The sequence below is a fragment of the Colossoma macropomum genome, unplaced genomic scaffold, assembly GCF_904425465.1.
Source record: "Colossoma macropomum unplaced genomic scaffold, Colossoma_macropomum, whole genome shotgun sequence".
Taxonomy (NCBI): domain Eukaryota; kingdom Metazoa; phylum Chordata; class Actinopteri; order Characiformes; family Serrasalmidae; genus Colossoma; species Colossoma macropomum.
The window spans coordinates 25774837-25799662 of NW_023494798.1; the positions used below are offsets into that span (position 1 = coordinate 25774837).

Consider the following 24826-nt stretch of genomic DNA (forward strand, 5'->3'; position numbering starts at 1 on the left):
GAGAGAAAAATAAAATAGACTTAGAACTTTTGAGTGCCTTGTCTCATCCACATCACTTAAAACACTGATAAGCAGTGCAGGCTTTAGCTTCTCTGAGCAAAGGAGGATACTGCATGCCTCAGTGGACACTGAAAAAACCCTAAGTTGGCTGAAGTCGACCTCAGAAAGCCCACTCAGATAAAGCCCAGCATAATCTGACTCTGGCAGCAGGGTGGGAGCGGCTGGATTACGGGGCGAAAGGGAGGTCGCCAAGCAGGATTATTTATTCTGAATGCAGGAGTTTGGCACTGTAACCAGCCTCAGGGCTGAATGAAATAGGTTATGAGAAGAAAAAAAAAGGAGGAGGAGATGGAAGAGGAGGACTAAGAGAAGGAGATGGAGCCATGGAGGAAAGAGCACACATTGAGAGTACTGAGAAAAAGAGGTGGAGAAGATAAAGGACAGAACTGTAACCATTTACAGAGCTCTGTAGTTTCACAATTAGAAATGAAGGTACTGTGCAGGTACGTTTCTCATTCGTCAAGGCGCAAACAGTGTAAATGTTACCTCAAAGGTAAAACAGTAGTTTTAATTTTAATTTTGTACCTTAAATAAGTTTTTCCCAGGTGAAAAGTACGTATTTGTACCTTTTCATAACCTAATGTTTTAAAACAGAGCAATAAAATGAAAAGGCTGGAGACGAGACGGGGTGTGTGGAGTCAGTACAGCTTAGAAAATATAATTTCAGTGGATTATGGTACAGTTATGTTCCCTGACTGAAGGTACTGAGATGTACCCTTGAGGGTTCCACCACAGTGACAAGAGGGGAGCTGACCCAGTGACTGTTTTGTACCTTTACTTCTGAGAGTGTTTGACAGATCAGAATGGCATCCAGGTATTATTTAGACTAAAGGATCCCAAACTGTTTATGCTCTAACCACATGTACAGGTAGTGTTTGTCCCAAAATACAGCATGTATTTTATGAAGACAAATTTGTCAAAAAGGTCCTATGTCCTCAAGCTTTCAGCCTGACTTTTGCTCAATCATTTATTCTGTATTTAGATCTAATAAATTCATCCCTTCCATCAGCATGAACTTTAATATTTAGCTGGACATTACGTACCTTATTTAAATTTATTCTTGTTCATGTTGTCAGCAAACTTAGTAGGCTACTTAGCCTCCTCTGATACTGTTACTCTCACATAATGATCACAGCGTCTTCACATAAGGCCTCAGTAGTGGCACGATGTGTGGGTGCCATACCAAAGTGATATGCAATACTAACACCAGAAACCAGAGATGCTAAAGTGGCATGCATGCAATACTTTCAGTATTTGTTTAACTGTTAGGACCTAAGCCTAAAAGTGTCTGTCTTTGTGTCTGCTTTGACTGGATCTACTTGATGGTGTATGCAGTACTCTGAATGGCTACCAAGTGATGATAATGATAATAACAACAAAAAGGAATAAGAAAATGTCTGCTGAACATTGACCTGTATACACTATGATCTCAGGGCTGAGCAATACAGCTTAGTCTGCAGATGTAGTGTAGATCCTATATATTGCATTATTTTAGCCTATTGTTAGCCTACTGCTTGCTGTGTTAAAGTATTAACAGCACAGGGTAGGCTATAGCAAGCTTGTTAAACATCAGAAGCAATGAGGCATGGCAGCAAACCAGCCACAAGTATTTTGTACGTTTCTAGTTTGAGCATTACCATAGTGGCAATGCCTGTGCCTGGCTGGTAACAACGTCCATGTTGTTGACACAGGAGAGCTTTGTTAACCAATGGTATGGTCACTGCAAATGATTTAAAACATACTTCATTTAGCTCATGGAAAAACAAACAACTACACAGTGCAGCTTCTTCATGGCCTACTCATCCACATACTGGGGCCCACCAGTGGGTTGCAACCTGCATTTTGAAAAACACCGATTTAGACTCTAGATTTTGAAAATGTGGGAGAATCAGATATAACAAACAGGGCAAATTAGGGTAGCATTTCTTTAGACTCTGTACTTTCCTTTTTCCTTCCAGTTTAGGTCTTAGCAGATTACACTTTTTTATATTTCCTGGACACACTTGAGCGTCTGTTATATGCTCAAAGTTATCCCAGACTAACTCTCATTTATAATTCAGCAGGTGTGGATTTGCAATGCAGGCATTAATGTGCTGGATAAACTTGTGAAGTTAGCATTAATGCATAGACTTTGCCTGTATTCAGACTTGACTTCTTATTGTCAAGTAACATTTTTAAGGTTCAAGCAACTTTTACTTCAATGTTATGTGAATTGAAATATAAGTGAAAGCCCATGAAGCTATGTGCACAATCTCTAAAGAGTAGAAGAACTGGAATTGTGATTGACTAGTTTGTGTCCAGTACACCAGATGTAGTCAATCTGTCAAGACATCCAAAGTTTGCTTCAGTCAGATTTTGCTTTTGCTAGTTTTAAATTGAAGCTACAAGGCTGATGTTGCTAACAAACACAGAAACTCAGTAGTCTAAACTATTGAGAACGGAAAATAGTCTTTTCCATAAATACATCCCCAAATGTCTCTCCACTCACTCAAACCACATCCATTTATGGATGGGGGGCTAAGCCTGTAGTAGGGGCCTCTGGGGTCTTGGTCCCACAGGAGAATTTTTAATGGTCCAAAAATGTCTGTTCATCATAAACTTTCAGAGGAGCTACAGCCAGAAAAATTATCAAAAAATGTCTGTTTGGTCAAATTGGCACACAGTAGATCTGTCTCTTTGTAATTTGTGTTAAGCAAAGAGCTAATATGACTTAAACATATATCCATCCACTTACAACAGGCACAGATCAAGCAAAAGCACTGAAGTTGAGCAATGCTGTCTCCTCTCTCTTAGATAAGTTACAAGGACCTAATTATATTATTCAAATACAGAGATTATAAATCAGTTCAGTGTTTTAATAAGCTATGCTCTTAAAAAAAAGATTGTTCAAGGGTTCTTTAGTAAAGACAATGGTTCTATATAGAACCATGAACACTCATTTGGTCGCTTAAATGGTTCATTGCATGGTGAAATTGTTCTTCAGATTGATGGAGAATGTGTGTATGGTTCTATATAGAACACTTTTGAAAATGGTCCCATATAACACATAAAAGGGTTCTGCTTTTGTTACGATGTCAAGCTTGCAACAATAGCTACTTTTCTTTACCTCACATAAACCCAAGGTTAGCTAGATAACAAGCAACCCAGTAAAAATCCGACAGCCTGCTAAACTGATCTTAATTTGCCACACATCCATATTGTAGGTGGGTATCTTCACTCTGTAACTACTCACTGTTTAGATTTTAAATAATGTCTAATGTTTATTTTAGCTTTGAGCCAAAATCCTGTCACAGCTTCAGCAGTTACTTTGCAGAACGAGTAAAACTAGACACCCTACCCCAGGGCTGATATGATTGGTTTACAGCTTACGAGGTCTGATTTGATTGGCCAAGCCAGATGTTCCACTTTTCATATGACATTAGTAAATCTGTGATAGTACAGCAGAGGCAATGCTGCATTAGAGCAGCAGCAGCATCTCCACTAGTTGAATAATGAAGAATAAATGAGAATAAACTGTAGATGATTTAAGCTAGTAATGTACATTTATTTGGGAAGGCTGGGAGAGGAGCTAAATAGTATTTAAAACTAGCCTAGTGACGCTCCTGGAGGAAGTCATACTTTTGCTTTGAGTTGGAGTGTAGTTTGTGATCCAGAACTAATCATCCAACATCAGTACCTGACCTCACTAATGCTCTTGTGGCTGAATCCATTAAAATCCTCACATCAATCTTTGAACTTCTAGTGTAAAGTCTTCCCACAAGAGTAATGGCTGTTACTGCAGCAAGGAGGGGAAAAACTCACTTCTAATACCCTTGATCTCAGAAGAAACATTGGATGAGCAGGTGTCTACAAACGTTTGGACATATGCTGTATATTACTGATAGTAACACATACAAAATGAACAGAAATTATTTTTCAAATGTTAGCGTTGGTGATATGTTATCTCTGTGGAGGTTTTGTCCTTCTTCCTGACTATTATAGTGCTTTGTGCAGTATGTAGGGAGTGTAACAGGAACATTCCTGTTGTCAGGAGGATTCTGTTTATTTTCTCAAAACAGTAGCTATGTTGTCAGTGTTCTCAGCATGCCTAAAATGTTTCAGTCTTCAGCACTAACAACAGGGTGTAGTGTTCAAGACAGAGCAATAGCAGTAACAAAATTCTTCCCTGGGATGATTCATGAACATCAGTGAACATAAAAACCTGAGTCTCAGTCTGAATCTCAACATTTGGAGTTTTGATTTCAAGGGTAAAATTGAGGGTTTTGATCCTGATAGTGAGGTCAACTGCTGAGTCCAGGCAGCTCCAAAAGCATCTTTTTCTATCTCAGTATGGCTGGATCCTATGATTGTGTGGCCCTGGGAAATTAGTGTAACTAGACTCTATTTGCCATGAGGTTATATCTGTGTAAGGCCTCTACTCAGTCAGTAGGAGAATGCATCTGCAGACACTACAGCATTAACAGCCACTTGTCATTAAGAGCAGGCTCTGCATCCCTGAACTTTTGTAGAGCTTTATGGAGAGTATTGTCATGTTCTGCACTGTCAGAGCCACAAACTAGGAAATCATTATCATTACTCAGAGCATCCTCAATGCCATCAATGAGCTGTGAAATCCATTTCTTAAAATGTTTTGGGGCAGATGCTATTCACCATCGAATCCAACCACACTAGTTGCAAGTCTCGTCCACATGCTGAATAACTCCAATTTTCACCATTCTGTTCAGTTTCTCCATCTTTCCTGAGGGACTGTGAGGATATACAGCAAGGCTCATCAACTCTGGTGGTGGAGGATCTTGTGTCTAGCATAGTTTTCCAATTTCCATACTCAAACAGAGAAATGACCAAAGTGTGTATGAAATTGGCTATCCAGGACATGAGTTGATCAAATCAAATCACTTTCAAATCATGTGAACCAGAAGGATAAGTGATTTAGATTATGTGTACATACATACATATACATATATATATATTATATATATATATATATATATATGCACTATATCATATATGATGCATAGTATTGAGGAGAGTGGTGATGGTCTATAGAAGGTATGCAGTCTGCAGTGAGCTGGTGTGTTAATTTAGAATAAATATGGGCTTCCTATTGTGGTAAGGGTAACATGGAGATTTTTCATGTGAGTCCATGAGTTCAGGTGTGTTGTGTGAGTGCAGGCCACATGACCAATACACTGTGTAGCTACTAACTGTTTGGCAGGCAAAAGGCCTGGGGAAAGAAGCTGCCCTGGAATCGGCTGGTTCTGGACTTCAAGCTTCTGTACCACCTGCCACTTGACAGCAGAGAGAACAGACAGTGGCTTGAGTGGGTGGAGACTTTTATGAAGTCCTCCTCAGACAGTGGCTGGTGTATAACTCTGTGAGATGGAAGCAGAACCCTAGTGATGTGCTGGACTGTCCACACCACCCTCTGCAGAGCTTTACTGTCAAGAGCAGTGCAGGTGGTGATACAGCCAGTCAGGAGTAAAAGGTCCTGATTATACTTCTGGATAATATATTTTAAAATGAGCCTGACCCTTTATTGTACTGGATTGATTTCAGTGACTGAACGGCAAGTAAGTCCAGCAGTGGTATTGTTAATAATGTTTTAATAAACATCAGGCCCTCATAGTTATTTCATTCTCAGTATTGTGTCTAATTGGCTTTTCATACATTTGGCAGATTGCCTCAGAATATTTGAGATTGCAGCACTAATATCATGACACCTGTTGACATGCAATGTTTCAGTCCAGGCACTGGATGGACTTTTGGAGTCTCCAGCTGTTCTGTGAATGCAATAGCAAATGTCAAATGTCCCCACATTTCTGTATAATTATGCAAAATATCTTTTTTGTGAGACACTCATTCCACAGATTTTTAAGAAATCTTCAATGTTTTCCACAGTGAATTTCCTGAGTGAAAATAAGTAAAAATGTCTTCTACAGAGAACATACTTATGCATATTTCATTGCACAATTACTGTTTAATATTTATTATTTGCTGAATTTGACATACGATAAAAAAAGAATGTCCAGGGGTACTTCAAACTTTTGCATATAAAATATATAAAATATAATAATATCAAGTCTGACTATATGATGTTACTGAATGCAGAACAAACTACTGTTTCTTAAAGAAGACAAAGTAAATAGAACTACTATGGGAGAACTATGAAGTCTCTGCCATTTTTGGGTATTTGCAAGCATCCTGCCTCCTCCCCACTCTAATAAACATGCCCACTAAGCCGGCCTGCATACTTTCACTGACACCTCTGCTAATTCAAATACAAACGTCTCTGATGGACAGGATGGTGTAAAACACCGATGTAATGTTGTGTCACTCACACATATGGTAATATGATTCAGTAGACCCTCTGTGGGCCAATTGGACCATGTTCTGTCTTCACTACAGTAAGTTTGGCATGTAGCTAAGCTATCAGGTTCTGAGATTGTTCAGAGACAGACTTTGAGTTTAAAGTACCCCTTAAATCATTAATAAATCATAAATCAGTCAAGTTCAGTCACATTTATAACTCCAAAAGTACTGGCAGTAGACTAGAAAAGTGTTTTTTTTTCAACAGCAAAACATTCTGAATAGTTTTAAAAAGATTAATGATACAGAACTTTGAAAAGTTGTCATGCAGCTGAATTCTTTCAACTGTGTTTTAGATGCTATTCCAACAGCTTTTTTAAAAGAGGTATTTCACAGCCTTTGTTTAAGTGTATCAGACATTGCAAATTGTTTTTTGGAAACAGGCGCTTTTCCAGAGACACTTAAAACAGCAGTTGTAAGACTATTGTTGAAGAAATATAACCTTGATTCTTCTATTTCTTAAGCAATTACAAACTAAACTCTAACCTCCCATTTTTTAGTAAAATAATTGAAAAATAGTCTTCTCACAGCTTAATGACCTCTTAAATGAACACAATATCCATGAAAAATTCCAGTCTGGTTTTACAGCAAATCACAGCACTGATCAGCATTAGTGAAAGTAGTGAATGATCTGAAAATTAATGCTGATGAAGGTGACATATCTATTCTTATGCCTCTGGATTTAACTGCTGCATTTGATACTATAGACCATAGAATACATCTAAATCACCTTAAGAACTTGGTTGGTCTTTCTGGAACTATGCTAAGATGGTTGTTGACATGTTTAACTGGAAGACAGTACTTTGCAAGCATAGGTGAACATATTTCAGATAAGCATGATCTTCTCTGTGGTGTACCACAAGGCTCTGTACTTGGTCCACATTTATTGTGTTTGTATATTTTGCCAATGAGTCAGATTATTAAGAAGCATGGCATCAATTCTCATAGTTATTCACTGTTTTTAAATACTGTGTCTACTTACTGTCTCCTCTATTAGACACACCTACCTTGTTGGTCCACCTTGTAGATGTGAAGTCAGAGACAATAGATTATCTTTTGCTGCACAGTTTGTGTTAGTCATCCTCTTGTCCTTCATCGGAGGACACAGGGTGCTGCCTAATGGATACTGTTGGCTTGATATATTTGGTTAGTGGACAATTATCCATCCAGCAGTGACACTGATGTGCTTAAAAACTCCAGCACTGCTGTGTCTGATCCACTCATACCAGCACAATACACACAAACACACCACCACCATGTCAGTGTCACTGCAGTGAATGATCTGCTACCCAAATAATACCTGTTCTGTGGTGGTCGTATAGGGGTCCTGACCATTGAAGAACAGGGTAAAAGCAGCCAACAAAGTATGTAGAGAAACAGAGGAACTACAGTCTGTAATTCTAGAACTACAAAGTGCTCCTATATGTTAAGAGAACTTGATTAAATGGACAACGAGTGTAGAAACAGGGAGGGGTTCTTAATGAAGTGGCTTGTTGGTGTACTTCGTGGAGCCAAAGTTGAGAGCTCCTCCACCATGAAAGGGGTAACACCCCTTACCCCACCCATTCTACTGACAGCCAATGAGTACAATGGTCATTAATATACAAAATCAACTCCCAAAAATGACCTGTAAATGAAAGGATCATACAAAGACTGAACTAGGGTTGTGTGTTTTATGTTATACTCTTCAGTTTTCTGACGTGTGTCTTCTTTAATGTCTTTATGTTGACTTGCTAGTATAATAGCACTATCAATGCCTACAAAAGTCAGATGGAATGCATTTCTTGAAACCTCATATTCCTTCTTTTGTTGAGGGAAAGGGAATACAGGATATCTTTGGCTGTATCCCCCAAAATATAGATGAATGAATTCACCTTATATTCATTCTCTTTTTTATTCAGACCAGCAGCAATCTTTTAAATGTTCAGATCCACCGAGTCTTTTCAGAAAAAAAATGAAATTTGCTGGTGGAGTGACGGAGAATCTGATCTTTAAAGAATAATCACAAAGAATAATCAGAGCAAAAGAATAATTCTACATTAAAACGGCAATGCATAGTAAACTGTTTCCTGAAGCTACGTTTAATTTGCAAATGAATTTTACTGTTTATGTCTGGATGCAATTTAGAGTGAAATGTGTAAGCTGAGTGTTGTAGGCTTGCCCTGTGTCTAGCAAGAACCATCCCTCTTTATGTCGCATTTGCATGCCTTTGAGCTATGTTACTGTGCCAGTGTGTGTAGGTATCTGGAGGCGTAAGTATCAGTGTATCAGTATGTATCAGTACTGCGTAGGCTATTTAATTTCAGAAGAACAAAAGAAAAGAATAAGAATTTTAAGAATGCACTCAAGAATTAAAAGCCATGCTGAGTTCTCTCGTACTCACAGAGCTTCATCTCACACTAGGACAATCTACATTTGAAAGCTATCAACTATCAACTCTATTAAATCAATCAGCATTGGTCATGCAATGAGTGGGAAATTAATCTTTTCACAAATCACAAATGGAGACAAGTCTATGAGTAACACAGTTATTCCTGTTCTTAGCTCTTTAGAATATTTTTGAAGTGGGACAGAGGGGGATCCAAAGAAAAAAAAGACTCTACGAATTTCAAAGATGTATGTGACAATAAGCCAAATTATTCAGAATCGAACGAAGTGTGCTTCAAATAACGGAAGCTAGGGAGTTGTTTTGGGCATGCTGAGCAAAATTGTTAGAGCTGGGGAAAGCCAAGAGGCTATCTCTGTGTAGCAGATGCTAAATGCCAGCAAAGGGGAACCCTCGCTAACATCATTCTCCATAAGCTGCAACCCCTGACAGTAGACCTGAGGGAGACCACCTGATCAAAGCCTTCTGAACCATCCATGCAGCCCCTTGTGACCCAGAGGAAACCAGGCCAAATGGATTTCACTGCCATTATGACCATGCCAATAAAGCCCTCATATAGCATTCAAACCAAATTGTAAGTACAAACAAGGGAAGACCAAACAAAACACTGCCATATGCATATATTAAACAAAAAAATATTAAATTAAAGTGGCTGCAAAGTTAATTAAGGTATTAACATGTTATTAATGTGTCATTAACGTGTTGGAATACAGCTTTTAAAGGAAAAGTCCAATTGATGGTTCTCTTCAGTGATATGCATTAAATGATAAGAACAGAACTGATATGCTGACCCAATAACATTCAATAACAAGAACATTCATTTATAAGGAAAAGTTATATACAGCTACAGATACAGACAAAAATGTCTGACTCAACGATGGTTTCACAGGTCAAATCTTCTTTATCATCATCTGAGATTCATTCATACCAAGTTTTTAGAGAGATTACCCATTTCATCCCATGTTTATATAAAAAAATGTAAAGAAAACCTGTATAGTAATATACAATAGAAACAGCTGAAAGATTGTGTGACCTTCATCAGAACTATGAATGAATTACTCACCTTTCAGCAAACAGTTCAGAGTTCAGCTGATACTGAAATTCACAGGCAGATGAATTCAGAAGCATCAGAAGTGAGTAGAAAACAACATGCATTGCTCTGTCAGCATATCAGGTGTCTTTTAAAGTCTCCTCTTCTGACGACATCTACAAAACAAGCGTACATCAACGGTTGCTAAGCAGTGTTTTGAGGGCTTCTGCACACTGGACATCAAGCGGATAAACATCAAGCACTCCACAGTGGATTTAATGCAGTAAAACTTCCAGTATAATTTAGTGAATTTATCACATTTGGTATCAGCTAACTAACCTTTCACAAACTTACTGTTTCCCAGCTAAAAGGTATGAGACGAAAAAGGTTACAACATGACTGGGCTAGTAACATTAGCTGTAGTAACAGGCAGTTAGCATTCATCTGTTTGTCTTGAAGACTGCTATTCTTGGAGTGTATTTCAAACCATGTAACCTACTATGGTATTTTGTGGTTTAATTCTGGGTTTAATTTAATGGAGAAGCAACAAAATGCTAAAAGGGATGTTCTAGTTCTTAGAGATACAAGGCAGGCCCATAGATTGCTGAACTGCAGTGCGGCAAGTGCTTATAACCTTGAGAAAATGAGGCAGGGCTTCATTTGCTAAGTAGAAGGGGCACTTATGCATTGAAACCCTGTATACTCAGACACTTTGTCACTCTCTTGATGAAACCAAAGTTATTTCCAACTATTGGAATGTCTTGAATTTTTTTATCACTGAAGTACGTCAAGTCCAAAGTATGACTTACAAATAAAATAAACCATTGATGGAGAAATACCAGTAACATCGGTAATATCAGCACTGGAGGATGGCTTTGGCAAACTACACTGGACAGAGCTTGCAGGGGGACAATGTATGAATTATTAAACGAAAAACTAACAAAATCAACAGCAAAGTGGAATGCTCCAATCCCACTTGAAACAAGACATATAAGATTGAGAGGTTACAATCACAGAGGCTCTCACTGGATGTTGGTATTGAAAACTGGAAAGTATGTTCACATTGGTTTTTATCTTGATCCTGTGTTCATGTGATTTTATGTTCAGGTTCAAGTGGAATTATTGAAGGCAATAAGTACTGATGATAATATTGTCCACACATATAGCTTTAAGAAAATGCATTGTTTTTTAAAATGAAATAAAATAAAATAAAGCAAATGTGGATCATTGCAGTTAGATAGACAAATTAATGTGATTAATTGCAAATAAATGCAATTCAAACTTGCTGACTAACTGTCCATGACACACTGCTAGCATGAAAGAGTTTTAACCCCTTATAATCTCAGGCTTATTACACAGTAAGGCCTATTATTCAGTAACTACAGGGCCTTCAATGCAAAAGTGGCTGAGCTATTCTTAGGTTATAGAAGTGTGTAATAAAACTTTGGGCCTGCTGGTAGGCCCTGACCATTTAAGGTGTTAAAGGCATTGCTCTTGCTAGTGTAGCCACTGGTTTGAGGCTGTACTGGGAGGTATTCAGGGTGGTTCACTTACTTCAAACGAAGTCTCCTTTACAGCAATTTTTTACATAAATATTCTCCATTCTAACTCTACACTTTCACAGAGACATCTCAAGCTGGGCGATAACACTGAGTAATTACCTAGCCAAACCTGCACAAATACCTATCTGTAATTGCAATCAGAATCCATGCCGATTACACTGGGGATCACATAGATTTGCTTCTGACAGGGCCTGTCTTAGAAGGTGAGATTTGAAGCAGTTTCTGGTGTGCAGGCTCCTTGATAGGCTGATACAAATGTTCATTCTTCATGAGTTCTGTTAGGATGAGATGTTTGGTGCGATAAAATGGTCTTTTCAGAGTTTTTGCTCTGAAATTCAATCACTCAGATGTGGAATATGTCAGCTGCATATTTTGAAGCAGAAAATAAATTAGGCAAATATCAAGGATTTAAGGAGACCTTCCACAGTGAGTGAAATAAATCAAGAAGCAGTGCAGAGATCTAGATACAGTGACTATTACCCATCAAAAAGAATATTTACTGACATTCAGCTGAAATAATCTATATTGTATTTTTTTTTAATGTGTAAACACCTTTGAAGACACAATCAGGGTGTATTTACTTGAATATATTTCCACAGTAGCCATAACATGCAATTTCTGCCTGATTTAGACACTAATGAAGTATGCTTTTTTCTTGTTGTTCCTTCAGTAACATTAATGGGATATACCTAATGGAAATGTGTATGATTAACAAAACCAAAAGTGATCTGGATTTTCATGTTTTTAGGTGAGCAAGCAAGTCAAGCCAGTGTTTTATTGTGTTTAAATGTTATTTTTTGTTGTACATAATTTTTACAGGAAAGCTGCACACATTGTGTCCTATTTAATCTGATAACAAAGTTGCAGAGAAATTTCATTACGTTAATTAAGATATCAGAGTTGATTGCCATTCAGTCAGGAAAATGGACTCTGGGGGCTTGCAGAACAACACTACATTCATTTCTCAATTTTCCAGACAAACAATTAAGCTGGGTATTCATAGAATAAAAAATGAAACAGATAATGAGAACAGCTCTGAACCTGGGCTGCCAGGTATTATTAATAAAATTAACCACACTGCAATGAATAATATTTTTCTCAAATTTGGCTTTAAAGAAAGAAGAAAAGCAATACACTTTATTATAGTAGCTACAATCATATGCAAATGCCTGAACACCCCTGGTCAAAATAAGTGCCTATATGTCCTCTACAAGAAACAGACTTAAATGTTTTATCCCCCCCAGCCCCCCACCCCATTTCCAAGTTTAATGCATCAAATACCGAAGGCAGCTCAAAGTGCTTTACAGACAAGTGATAAAGCTTAACAGCAATAGAAGAAACTATGAGTATTCATTTCAAATCATATTAAATAATTACAGTGGTCAAATTAAAAAGAGAAATACCAAAGAGACATAAACATTTTTATTGAATGCTAAGTTAAAGAGAAACATTTTGAAATGTTTCTTAAAAATGTGCACTGAGCTTGAAATTGAGTTCCACCGTGTAGAAGCATAATAACTGAGTGAGTCTCTCTGTGTTTTCTGTATTTTACAGAAGGTATTTGTAGAAGGTCAGTATCTGCAGATCTTAGACCACGTGTTGGAACATAAACAGACAGAAACTCTTTGATGTAAGTGGTGGTTTAAGGTCATTTAGAGCCTTAAAAACTAGTAGCAGAACTTTGAAATCTATCCTGAAAGATACAGGTAGCCAGTGCAGTTCTTTCAGAATGGGAGTAATTTGAGCTCTGTTTTTTGTTTTTGTTAGGATCTGTGCTGATGCATTATGTATGAGTTGTAAGGGATGTATTGTTTTCATAGGTAGTCCAGTAAGAAGAGCAATACAGTGATCAACTCTGCTTGCAACAAATACATGACCAAGTTTCTCTGTCTCACTCTGAGATAGAAAAAGCTGAACTTTAGCAATATTTCTCAAATGTGCAAAGACCCTAAGACTGATTATAAAATTATAAGCTTTTTTGATGCGTGATTTTCCAGTGAAACCAAGATCAGTCTATTCTTTAAATATGATTTAAACCATTCTAAAATAGGTGGTTCTTGAGGGGAACTGGAGCTGGAGTTTTCCATTTGCTTTTGTAAGTTTGCTGCTCGTTGATTTATCTTTCTCCTGGAAGCACTGTCCAGCATCATCTGCTGAAGGGGCTGAGGGTATCACTTTAAAAGTCATTTAAAAGCTGTATTTGAATGAGGGAGCTACAACCACAGAGTCTATCATAGCAGTTTCCAGTGTGCAAACAGCTGAGCTTCAGTCTGAACTACTACAGATGGTTCAAAGGGTCAAACTAGGGAAAAAAATGGTGTCATTAATAATTTATTGTATTATGGCAAATTATTGATGTGTTATTGATGCACTGGCTTCGAAAGCCATAATTTCAACTCAAGAGATGGATGTATCTGTAACCATACTTTCAGAAATCCACTGTAAATCTGATGTTAATTAAGCTGACAATGTGATTGCATGTTTGCACATCTGTATTATAGTAAAACATTTGTGAAGAGTCTGATTTCTGCTTAATTTCTTTCAATTTAATGTTTAATGTGACACTGAATGTTTCATTCTGCTCAGTTTATACTGATGTGTTGGTTATCCATTCCACCCATAATCCTATAAATAAATTGGTTGTATCCCTACAGACACTTTTTCTCAGATGCAGCAGTCTTTGTAATGCTGCTGATGCAAGCTGGCTGCTCATCAAACTCTGGACACAAACTTTTGAGTTTACCCTCATTTTAACAGCTCTAACCAGAGGCTATAGTGGACAAGCTGAGCTCTGACTCTGAATGGCACAACTTAAAATAAAAATGCACATGAATCAGCAGATGTTGCTGGTACATTTCAGCTGTTGAAGTTACATATACTACATTTGTTTTTCATCCACAGTATAGTAACTGTCAAACTACATGTATGGTTTTTTATTTTCCAAAAATCGAAAATCACAGTTTTCACAACATTTATGCCAGGGTACCTTCAGTGTGTTCTCAGCATGCTACTTTGCTTTCAATCCTTCAGAATTTCATTGATCAAAAATGATTCCTGACCATTATTACAACTGTTCCTCATCATCTTATGAGAATACATTTACAGAAACTTCAAACTTCATTCTTCTTACTCTAAATCTTACTTTGAAGAAAAAAATTGGTTGATATCTTGTGCGGTACTTTGCAAAACAAAGCTTTGTACCAGATGTTTCCTCAGTGCCCTCAGCTATCACATAGATTTGTTGGATTCCATTAGCAGCACACTGGATTTAATATAATGAAGCACTGATTAGCCAAACTACATAAATACATGATACTACATAATAAATACATAACAGACTTAAAATTTCTAGTGTTTGTTTATACCCTAATGTTCAATTTCCTAACATATTATTAGAGAGAGAGAGAGGAGGGTAAGAGAGTGAGTTTCAGTTTTTTCATTTTTTACTGATCCTCTAATGTTCAATTTATTGAACCTAATTTATTGTCATTTATTTATTTATTTATTTATTTATTTATTTATTTATTTATTCTTGCAATGTTCTTGCAACTTTGTAATTTAAGGTTGGCCAATACAAATGTACCATTATCATGTATACCAGTAAAGCATTCTGAGTTGAATTGAAAGAGAGAGAGAGAGAGAGAGAGAGAGAGAGAGAGAGAGAGAGAGAGAGAGAGAGAGAGAGAGAGACGGCGCATAAGAAAGGAGAGAGGGAGAGGGAGAAAGAGCGAGAGAGAGACAGCGCATAAGAAGGGAGAGAGAGAGAGAGAGAGAGAAAGGGGGGAAGCTTCTATTGGGGTGGTCCAGCCTTTCGGCAGTTGCTCTCTCAGTCTGACGCGCGCGCAGCTCCTACGCATCACTCCGGAAATTTTCCCTCATCTCCTCCGCGCGCTCCCACAGGTCCAGTCGCGAGCACTGACCGCCGCTCGGCGATGCTTTCTCACCCGCGGCAGAAGACGTTGAGGCTTTAGTGATGGCGCGCGCGTGACGCTATATGGATGGGCAGCGCTCCGTTTCTCCTGCTTTGTCGGCGGGGGGAGGCCGGGAGGCTGCGCGTGGACGCGGAGTGGATCTGCGCGCGCTGACTGAGGCTGCTGCTCCACAGCTACACGCCACGATTCCACAACATCAGCTCTAACGCCATCAGGGAGGTGAGTGTTTGTGATCTGGACTGAGTCCCGTGTGGGTGAGGATGCAGGCTGCATTGCTGATTTAGACCGGGCTGGTAACGCTTTTATCACGCACCTGATCCAGACTCCAGTCTTTCTGCTGTTAGGTTACAGAGCCACAGTCTTTATGAGTTCGGCTATATCTCCATTCTATCTGTAGTGAGGTTACATCTGCAGCTTTTTTGTATTACTGTATATCAGTGTTTTATTCGGGCTTTCTGTTTGTTTATATGTCCAGTCTTTGTGCTGTTTGGTTCCATTTACAGCCTTTCCCTGTAAGTTTATTTGGTTTTTCATCTGGGCTTTTGCTGTTGTAAACTGAAAACTAGAAGCTATAAACACCGTTAATAAAAGACAGCAAATGTACGCCCCTAAATGTGTGTTATATGATTTTTTTTTTTGTGTGTTTTTTTTTTTGTGTGTGTGTAATATCTGTTACAAAATATGTACAAAATATAAGGAAAGCATCTATTTTGAAGGAAATTACAACCAGTAAGGAAAGGCAATAAAAAAATGAGTCACTGTCCACAGACAAATGAGTCAGTGTTCATATACAGAGTGAAATGTCTCTGCCAGATATGCAGTTCCTTATTTAACATTAGTCTATAAGCAGTAATGCTGGTATAGATACCGATACCGTGATAAATTCAATGGAACCTTGTAACTGGTAGGGATATGTGTGCGCACACTTCCGTTATCCGTGGATTAGAACAAAAACATCATGTGAATATGTGGCAAGAAATATATAAATAAAAAATGTAGACTGATGTCACTTTGTTTTTAAAGCGTTAATAAATTGTATTTCTTCCATGTGAATGTTTTACCCTAGACTGAACAGCAGTGTTCTCTATGCGTGCCTCGCAAAAGGAAAACACCCGCTGTGTTTACTGGTGCCTGCTCTTCTGTGGTCATTGGAAGGCATGAATGCTCACTCTGTGTTGCTCCTGGTCATATCCCTGCATGGCAGTAATGAAACGTTTCCTTCTCTGCACTCCAGATAGGATCAGCTCCAGTCCGCAGAGTCTAAATGAAGTTTCCCAGCCATGCAATGTTCTTGGAAGGCTGTGATCCTGCTAGCCTTGGTCTCCATTGCCATCCAGTACACAGCTATCCGGACCTTCACCTCCAAGCCTTTCCAGCTTTGCCCTGTGTCCATCCCGCAGAATTGTGGCTTGGGGGCGCAGGAAACGGACTCCACCTTTGAGCGTGGATGTGATGAGTATGCTTACTTCACCTTTAACGCCTCTCGAAAGACCCACATCCTGGTGTTAGCCACTACCCGCAGCGGCTCGTCGTTTGTGGGGCAGCTGTTGAACCAGCACTCCGATATCTTCTACCTGTTTGAGCCGCTTTACCATGTTCAAACGGCCCTGATCCCTCGCCTCTCACACAGCCGGAACACTGCTGACAGGAGGGTGATGCTGGGGGCCAGTCGGGACTTGCTCAGAAGCCTCTACGGCTGTGACTTGCACTTTCTGGAGAGCTACATCAAGCCACCGCCGACAAACCACACCACGGACAAGCTGTTCCGCCGGGGGGCCAGCCGGGCGCTCTGTTCCCAGCCGGTCTGTGATGCCTTCAGTCCTGGGGAGGCTAACGTGGAAGAGGGCGACTGCGTCAAGAAGTGTACAACTCTCAACATGACCCTTGCAGCTGAGTCTTGCAGGGATAAGCGGCACGTTGCCATCAAGATCGTGCGGGTACCTGAAATAGGGGATTTGCGGGCACTGGTGGAGGATCCGCGGCTGAACTTGAAGGTGATCCAGCTGGTCAGAGACCCTCGGGGTATTCTTGCGTCACGGATCGAGACCTTCCGGGACACTTACCGATTGTGGAGAATTTGGAGAGCAACAGGGCGGAAGCCTTACAACTTGGACTTGACTCAGCTGACAGTGGTATGTGAGGACTTTTTGAGCTCAGTTTCTACAGGTCTCAGCCACCCCTACTGGCTTAAGGGGAAATACATGTTGGTGCGATATGAGGACTTAGCGAGGAACCCTCTTCAGAAAACCAAGGATATCTACGACTACCTTGGGCTGTCTATGGACAAGAATGTGGTGGATTGGATTCAGGCAAACACCAGAGGGAGTAATGAGCTCTCAGCCAAACACAAATATGGAACAGTGAGAGACTCTGCAGCTAATGCCGAAAGCTGGAGGCTCAAACTGTCCTTTGACATGGTGGACTACACACAGACCGTGTGTCAAAAAGTCCTGCAAACATTGGGCTATAAAAGTGTCAAATCTGCCGAGGAACTGAAAAATATGTCTCTCTCTCTTGTGGCGGACAAAGTTTTTGTACCATTTTGATAACAAAGATAGTTGTGGATGACTATTTTTGATATATTTATAAATGTTGCCTTATGATTGGTGTTAAGGTTATTGTTTCCCTCCTGCATACTGTTCAAATTTGCACTAAATTCCAAAAATCCTTGAATTCATATGGATAGAGTTCCTAATTTATCTAGAAACAATAGCACAAGGGAATTTAATGCAAAGAGCAAGCAATGTACTGTTGCTGACGGATTGATGAGAAAGACCATATTATGTACTTCAGTGACTTCATCAAATACAAAAGAATCATCACTGGTCCTGTTATGCCTGGCTGTTGCTTTAACACAACTGAATGTTGTCCATATTTTTGCAAGGGTCTTGTCAGCTCCACAAAGAGAATGGTGATAAAAATGCGCAGACCAAAATGTGGCAGAGATAACACACTGTATGAGAACAACTGTGCAATAAATTGTGAATGTCGCAGTCCACCTTTAACATGGTGTATTTCTACAGCAGATAAGAACGGGGAGCGCCCTTCTGCTATGGGGTGGGGGCAGTTGCATAGCCCTGTGTCACGTAGCTGAATTAACAGAGCTTAGGGATGGAGTGGAAGAGGTCTTTTGGCCATATTCAGTGGCTTCTCGCAGGACTGACAAAGTCAAAGATGTGCAAATGTTACACGAGGATGTGAGGCTGCAGTGTTGACGGTAGAGTGCTGCCCATTGAGATGCAGAGAGCAGGAGCAGAGGGCTTTGATCTGCCTGTCTGCCGTGGCTGGAATCCCGCGTGCTCTTTCCTCAGAGTCTCGGGGGTATTGGATGCATGCCTCTAGAAAAGCATTTCTCTCTCTGAAGGTGACAGGAAAATATCAATGCTGTGATGAACGTGCTAGTTGGCCACTTTTACAACCTGCCTTCATATTCTTCAGAAAAATATTTCTGATTATTTTCCTCCTTTATTGACAGCCAATGTAGTGGTGAATGCACAGCCCAAAGTCAATGTTTACCTCTGTATTGTGAGCATTTATAAGTGTGCATTGCACGGGGAAGGTCTAAACTAAAAGGAAGTTGCGCTGTTGCATGGCAACGTGCTGAGAACTCTGACCAGTCTATCTTTCCGATAGCATGCCACATCCTCTTATTCTCAAAAGCGATTGTGTGGACAGGCTCCTCAGGCTTGTCTTTAACGGTGGCGACTTAAAAAGCGCAGCTTTAAATAAATCAGTGCTGCATCTTGATTGCTCAGAATAACAAGCATCTTTAAAGGGCAAGGTGCTGGATGTCAGATCCGGGGCTTCATCACCGTCCGCTTCTCCTTTGGCATTTATTGTCGTGTCTCTTAATAGTGCTTTATTTGTAAGGATGACCTTATCTAAAAGGTTACTGTCTGCTCCCCATATGTGTTATGTGCGGCGTGAGCTGCTCACAGAGTTTTGTTTCCCTGGGCAAAACATATGGCTCACAAATAAATAAATAAAATAAAGTAAGTGCAAAAAAAGAAAGCTAAATCTCCACTGGCACAACCCTTGAGGAATGCACTCCCTCCAAGAACAAAAAGGTCCACAAATGCAAATTGAATTTGTTCCTTGAAACAGACTTGCCCACTTCTAAGTTCATGTACATTCATTTTTAAGCATATATACAAGATTCTATAGCGTGAATTATGACTTTGGTATGGGCCTGTCTTTCTCCATGTTTTAGCCTTTTTCCTACTGCATTTTGTAACAGACCTCACTGTACCTGCATAGCCGGAAAAATTGATTATTTCGCACTGCTGGTCAGGAGAGTGGCAGGCTTGCCTCATGTGCCCTTAGACTCTAAAAATAAAATAATAAGAACCTTTTAGCCAGTTCTGCTAATAAATCCTATGTATGAAGCAGAAAATCCTGCTCTAATTCTTAGTGAACATGCAGTACTGTGCAAAAGTCAGATCTCACCCTTCATTTATTTAATTTTCAGATAATGCGGCTATTAAGTACAAGTTATTCATTTTTTAGTGGCAGGGGAAAAGCAGAAAATATATATTTAAAAGAAAATTTTGCAGAAGCCTCAACGACTAATGTGTCCACACTTTGTATTTATTACAGTTTCCATTCTTTTTGGAACACTTGCTTTCAGTTCTTTCAGGAAATCTGCATGTTGTTCCACACCTGCCAAGTTCAGTCTTATAATTTGGTTGCATTTTCTGCTTCTCACATATTACAAAACGCACTAAATAATGGTCTAAATACTGGTCTGGACTCTGAGGTGGCCATTCCATTGCTCTGAAAACAGCAGCTTCTTTGCTTGATTTACACATTTTCTTCTTTTTTATCTGTTTTATTTTCTCAGTAAGAGCTTCTTGATAGCTGTACATTCTTTCAGACCCCTTGCACTTCTAACTTTGGAAGGATGGACAGAAACACCTATAGATTTTTTTTCAGATCTGAAGCAAGAGTGGAGCTTGATTTTCTCCTCAAAGATGAAAGCTTCAAGTACTCTTTAACTGATGGTCACAGTTTTGGTGGTCTAGCCCGGTTGCTAGGAGTACTGTCTTCTTTTAATCTTCTTTAAAGTCTTGTAATCATTTTTGGAGACCCAATTTTGGAGACCCCTTTTTTTGGGTTATTTTCTTTGACTTTTTCCTTCTTTATTCAAGTGTTTCATCTTAAATCTAATCGCATCAGAAATATCTCCAGTTTCTCTAGTTAATAGCCATTTTGACTGGACATTAAATGACTGGTCAGCACTTTTACACAATACTGTATATTCTGCTTCTCCAAAATCCTACCAAGTTCTTTCAGAGCAAGACTTCACATTTATTTCTTTGGACAGAGCACACTCTAAAACACCATGTTCAACTTTGCTGTTATAGTAGAATCTTTGCTGTTTTAAATATATCTTTAGGAATATTATTATCATTATTGGGTCTTCCTTCATTTCCAGTAAGGCCCTCAGGCCCTCTCTCCAGCCACTCAGTTTATGAGTATGTGATAGTAAGCAGTATTTTTTCTCTCTGCTGTGTTTTTGAATGGCTGTGAGTTGGCAGAAGCTCCAGCAGTCCCCATCAGCTCACTGTGGCTGGCAGTGGTGCTGGCAGACTAGGGACTAACGCTACCACCGCACTGAGGGTCCATTGATGCAGCGTTGGCCTGGGGGGAGGCTGTGGGTTTGGGACGTGTGCAGAGAGTGCTCCCAGCTCTGTCCAGGAGGGACAGGCACACAGAGGCAGGACAGAGAAGCTTTACGTCATGCAGGGGTGAACCTCCAGCCAGCTCTTAGGCCTGTAGCTTTTCTGGGTCTGTCTGTGGTTTTGGGTATAAAGCTATGTAGTCAGGGTGTTGCTCCAGCACAGGCTGGGGAGGAGTGAAACTTATGGCATGCAGACCTGATGGAAATAATTTAGACACTTTTTTATGGTATCAAAGAAAAATGTTGCCAAGTACTAAATGCAAAGTGAGAAAGAAAGCAGAATATGATCTTCCAAAGTGGAATTCACTTTCTGTCCATTTCAGCATGTTTCTTTTTAGAATGCTTTCCAATGTTTCATTATTAATGATATATTTTGACTTGCTGTGGGGGAATTTACACCACATCTGTTATTTCTATTGTAAAACATGTTCCTAATAATAATAATGGTACTTTTCACAATTACAATGATTCTTCAGATTCTTTAGATTCTGCCTGATCTATACCAACAGTAACCTTTATTCTTTAGTTAGACTATATTTCAAAGATCGGAACGACTTTAAGGGCCAATTTTAAAAACGTTCATTAATTGATTTATTACAATGAATTCTGATTTATAACAATATGTAGCAGTAGTAATATCTAATACATCTGCTGGTTCATCTGAATACATCATCACTGCTCATATCAATAATAATAATAATAATAATAATAATAATAATAATAATAATAATAATAATAATAAAACTACTCCTAACCTGAATGTGAGAAGAAACATAGGGATAGTGTGTGATGTGAAGTTTGCAAACCTTGTGATTATCAGTCATACTTGAAATAAGTAGCTGATTTGGTACTTAATTCTGTGATACTATAATAATGTTAGTTCCTTCAGCAAGAATTTTGACAGACATTGATTGGTTTGCTAAGAATGCCACTTCCATTTATACTGATCCAAAGTTTGGGCTCTTGTGAGAGAAATACTGTCATATTTAATAGTAAAGTGCATTTTGCAGATGTTGAAGATATTTTGAATTCTTCATTTTTAAGCCATTCTTCTTGGTGAGAGTCGTACTGTTTCTTTTTGGGGATTTCTTTCTTTGTCAATTTGACACTTCTTGTTAATTACTCATTTCTGACAGACACTGTGACTTATGCTAGCACTCTCTATGACTTATTAATGATTGAAAAAAGGCAATTATGCCTTTTGCCAATATGACACAATGGCACAAAAATGACTGTGGAAGTGTTCTCCACAAAAAAACACATGAATTCCACATGTGAAAAAATGTGTGGTTTTTGCATGTTAAAATGTGAATACATGTGAAAACGTTCACATGTGAAAAAATGTGTTACTACTTGTGAACGTATTTGGTTCTTGCACACTAAACGTGAAATATATATGACTTTTCTGCAAGGGTCGGGAGAACACTGCAAAAAACAGACCAATGACAGTTAAAACCAGACATTTGCAACCTAAAAAACAGACTTGGTAAAAACTGAATGGGTGGCAACCATGGTCCAGAATGATAAACAGAGTAGATGATTCATTAATAACTGAATGCCTCATATGTAAAAAGTAGTGATCAAACTGGACTCCTCATAGTCCCCAAAAACAAAACAACCTTTTGGTTTCTAGCTTATGGTATTTCAATATTGAATTAAGTAACAGTAATTATTAATATGACAAGTTATCTCTAACTTTTGAATGATAGTGTACACAGCGTATGCTTTTGTCATTGTTAAAAGTGAATATAAGTATGTGCTTTACAATCTGTAATAAGCGTGTGAGAAGAGTATGGAGAGAAATTAACACTTAATTGCTGGAGCAATTGTTTAAGCAGTGGCAAATGTTCATGGAAAAACTGTACGGTTAGAGAACAATTAGACCAAGCTTAACAGAGACCTGTATGTTGTAACCACAGAGATGGTTATAAAAATGTTTGTAGACATATCACATGTGCCATGCCAGGGAGGGGCTGTATTCCAACACTGGTTGGTTCACTTTCCGCCAGAGCAGTGAATTAGCTTAGTTTGATGTGGCTCTCTGAAGTCCTTTGTTTCAGATGTGAGCCATATTGTCACAGTGCAGTGAACAACTAAACCAGTAGGCAGAAAAGCCAAGACTGGAAATTGTTCACTTCAAAGGAAAATTACAGCATTTTTTAGCCTAATCTCTATCTGCTGCATCTGTAGGGTACACTTTTTTATCACTAACAATAATTTAGATGTGATTCTCTATACTTACACACAATAGAAGCCACTGGGCAGTTGCTGAATTGCATCTTTGAGGGAAATCATGTATTGTTGTTGAGCACTTGTGAATTCTTCCATTCTTCAGTCAAAGCTGTTTGCGGATTAAACCGTAAAGCTGTATTATGCTTTCTTTCCGCAAGAGATGAGATCCAATGTCCGTCTCATATTAGGTTCTGTGTTGTTAGAGTGTAAAAGTTTTTTTACATTTGCATCATATAAACACTTAACATGAACATTTATTTATGCAATTCATGAAACTGCCCAATGGCTTTTATTATGAGTGAAACTCGATTATGGGTTTTTAGTTATTTTATAATTCAGAGTAATTCATCAAATTACAGGGAAATGTACGAGGGAATGTATCAGCATTGTTCTCCATTGCAGGTCTCCCCAAAGGAGGGCTTGAAAATTACCCCCCATTCCCACTACCAATGAAAAAAATCCTCTCCAAGGAATGAAGTTAAAGAGAGTATTTTTCTTTTTTTTATGTTAAATTCAGCAAATAAACACTATTTGTTTACAACAACTACATTCTGGCCCTCCAAAACAAAAATTGGGGCATTCCTGGTCTGTGCTAATCAACACTACACTAGAAATTCGACAGATAGAAATTAGTTTGAAAAACACCAGAGTATACCTACACTTATAGTTTTGCAAGCTTTTCATGCTACATACATGGCATGTCTTTTCTCTTTCAGCAATGCTGTCTCTGATTTGCTCAGGCCAGACAGATTCCACTTTACAATGGTAATCATTCATCCCAGAATGCATGTGTACATGGAAATTTTTGTTTGTTTTATTGAGCAAATTAGAGTTATTTTTGCCATAAAATGTAATTATCATAGTTACATAACACAATGTATTGCCCATGATGAATACTCAACCTATTTCTCTCAGAACAGTCTTTATAGAAGCTTGACGTTTGTTTTGTTCTGGCACACTGGGTCTAAAAGCTATGGCACTGTGCTGCTCTTAGGTAACCCGCAATGAGTCTGTTGCTCTTAAATAGACCCAGTGTTTCTATTCCACAATTTCTTGTAGTCTCCAGTCAATCTGCATGCAGGCATAATAAACTCTTGCCATGGGTGCTGATTATGAAATACTTTTTTGCTATTTCGAGCAGAGCCTTGACTGCAGCTTGGGAGTGGGTTGAGCTGGATTCCAGCGAGGCAGTGCCCTGATGGGCAACGTACATGTGGGAGGCTGATCTATTTCTGCATATCTGAATCTTACCTCTAGCCCAAAAAAGAGGCTCAGCATGTGACTCCTAAGCATGGTTTCTCTCTGCTCTGTTCACTTTGAGAGCTGGCACTGTAGACTATCTCTATCCATCTCCAGACAAAGGGCAGTGACTCTTAATCTGATCACTTGGAAAAGGTCCCACTGTAAATATCAGCCAGGGATACAATGAGATTTCAGAGCAGCTATCTGTCTGAATCTGCAATCCAAGGGGAGACACAGTAAAGACAGAGGCCAAACTGTGGAAGACCACCTTTTCACTATCTTATAAATGGGAGCAGTGTATACTGTCTTCCTTATTCTCCAATATAAAGCAATTAC

At 39.0% G+C, this 24826-nt stretch overlaps 1 protein-coding gene across 2 annotated transcripts; it reads left to right on the forward strand.

Moving 5' to 3' along the window:
* The first annotated feature begins 15452 nt into the window (after nucleotides 1-15452).
* LOC118818429 (carbohydrate sulfotransferase 1-like) lies at nucleotides 15453-18329 on the forward strand. Of its 2 annotated transcripts, none has more exons than XM_036585684.1 (2): nucleotides 15453-15555; nucleotides 16571-18329. In XM_036585684.1, the coding sequence occupies exon 2, from the start codon at nucleotides 16617-16619 to the stop codon at nucleotides 17880-17882; it is 1266 nt and encodes a 421-aa protein (XP_036441577.1). In that variant the 5' UTR covers nucleotides 15453-15555; nucleotides 16571-16616; the 3' UTR covers nucleotides 17883-18329. The 2 variants fall into 2 exon arrangements, with proteins under 2 accessions (XP_036441577.1, XP_036441578.1); XM_036585685.1 differs by having other exon boundaries at nucleotides 15459-15555; nucleotides 16403-18329.
* The last annotated feature ends 6497 nt before the right edge of the window (nucleotides 18330-24826 follow it).

Excerpts from the sequence above, each read along its gene's own strand:
- LOC118818429 (XM_036585684.1), top strand. The coding sequence starts at position 16,617 with ATGCAATGTTCTTGGAAGGCTGTGATCCTGCTAGCCTTGGTCTCCATT.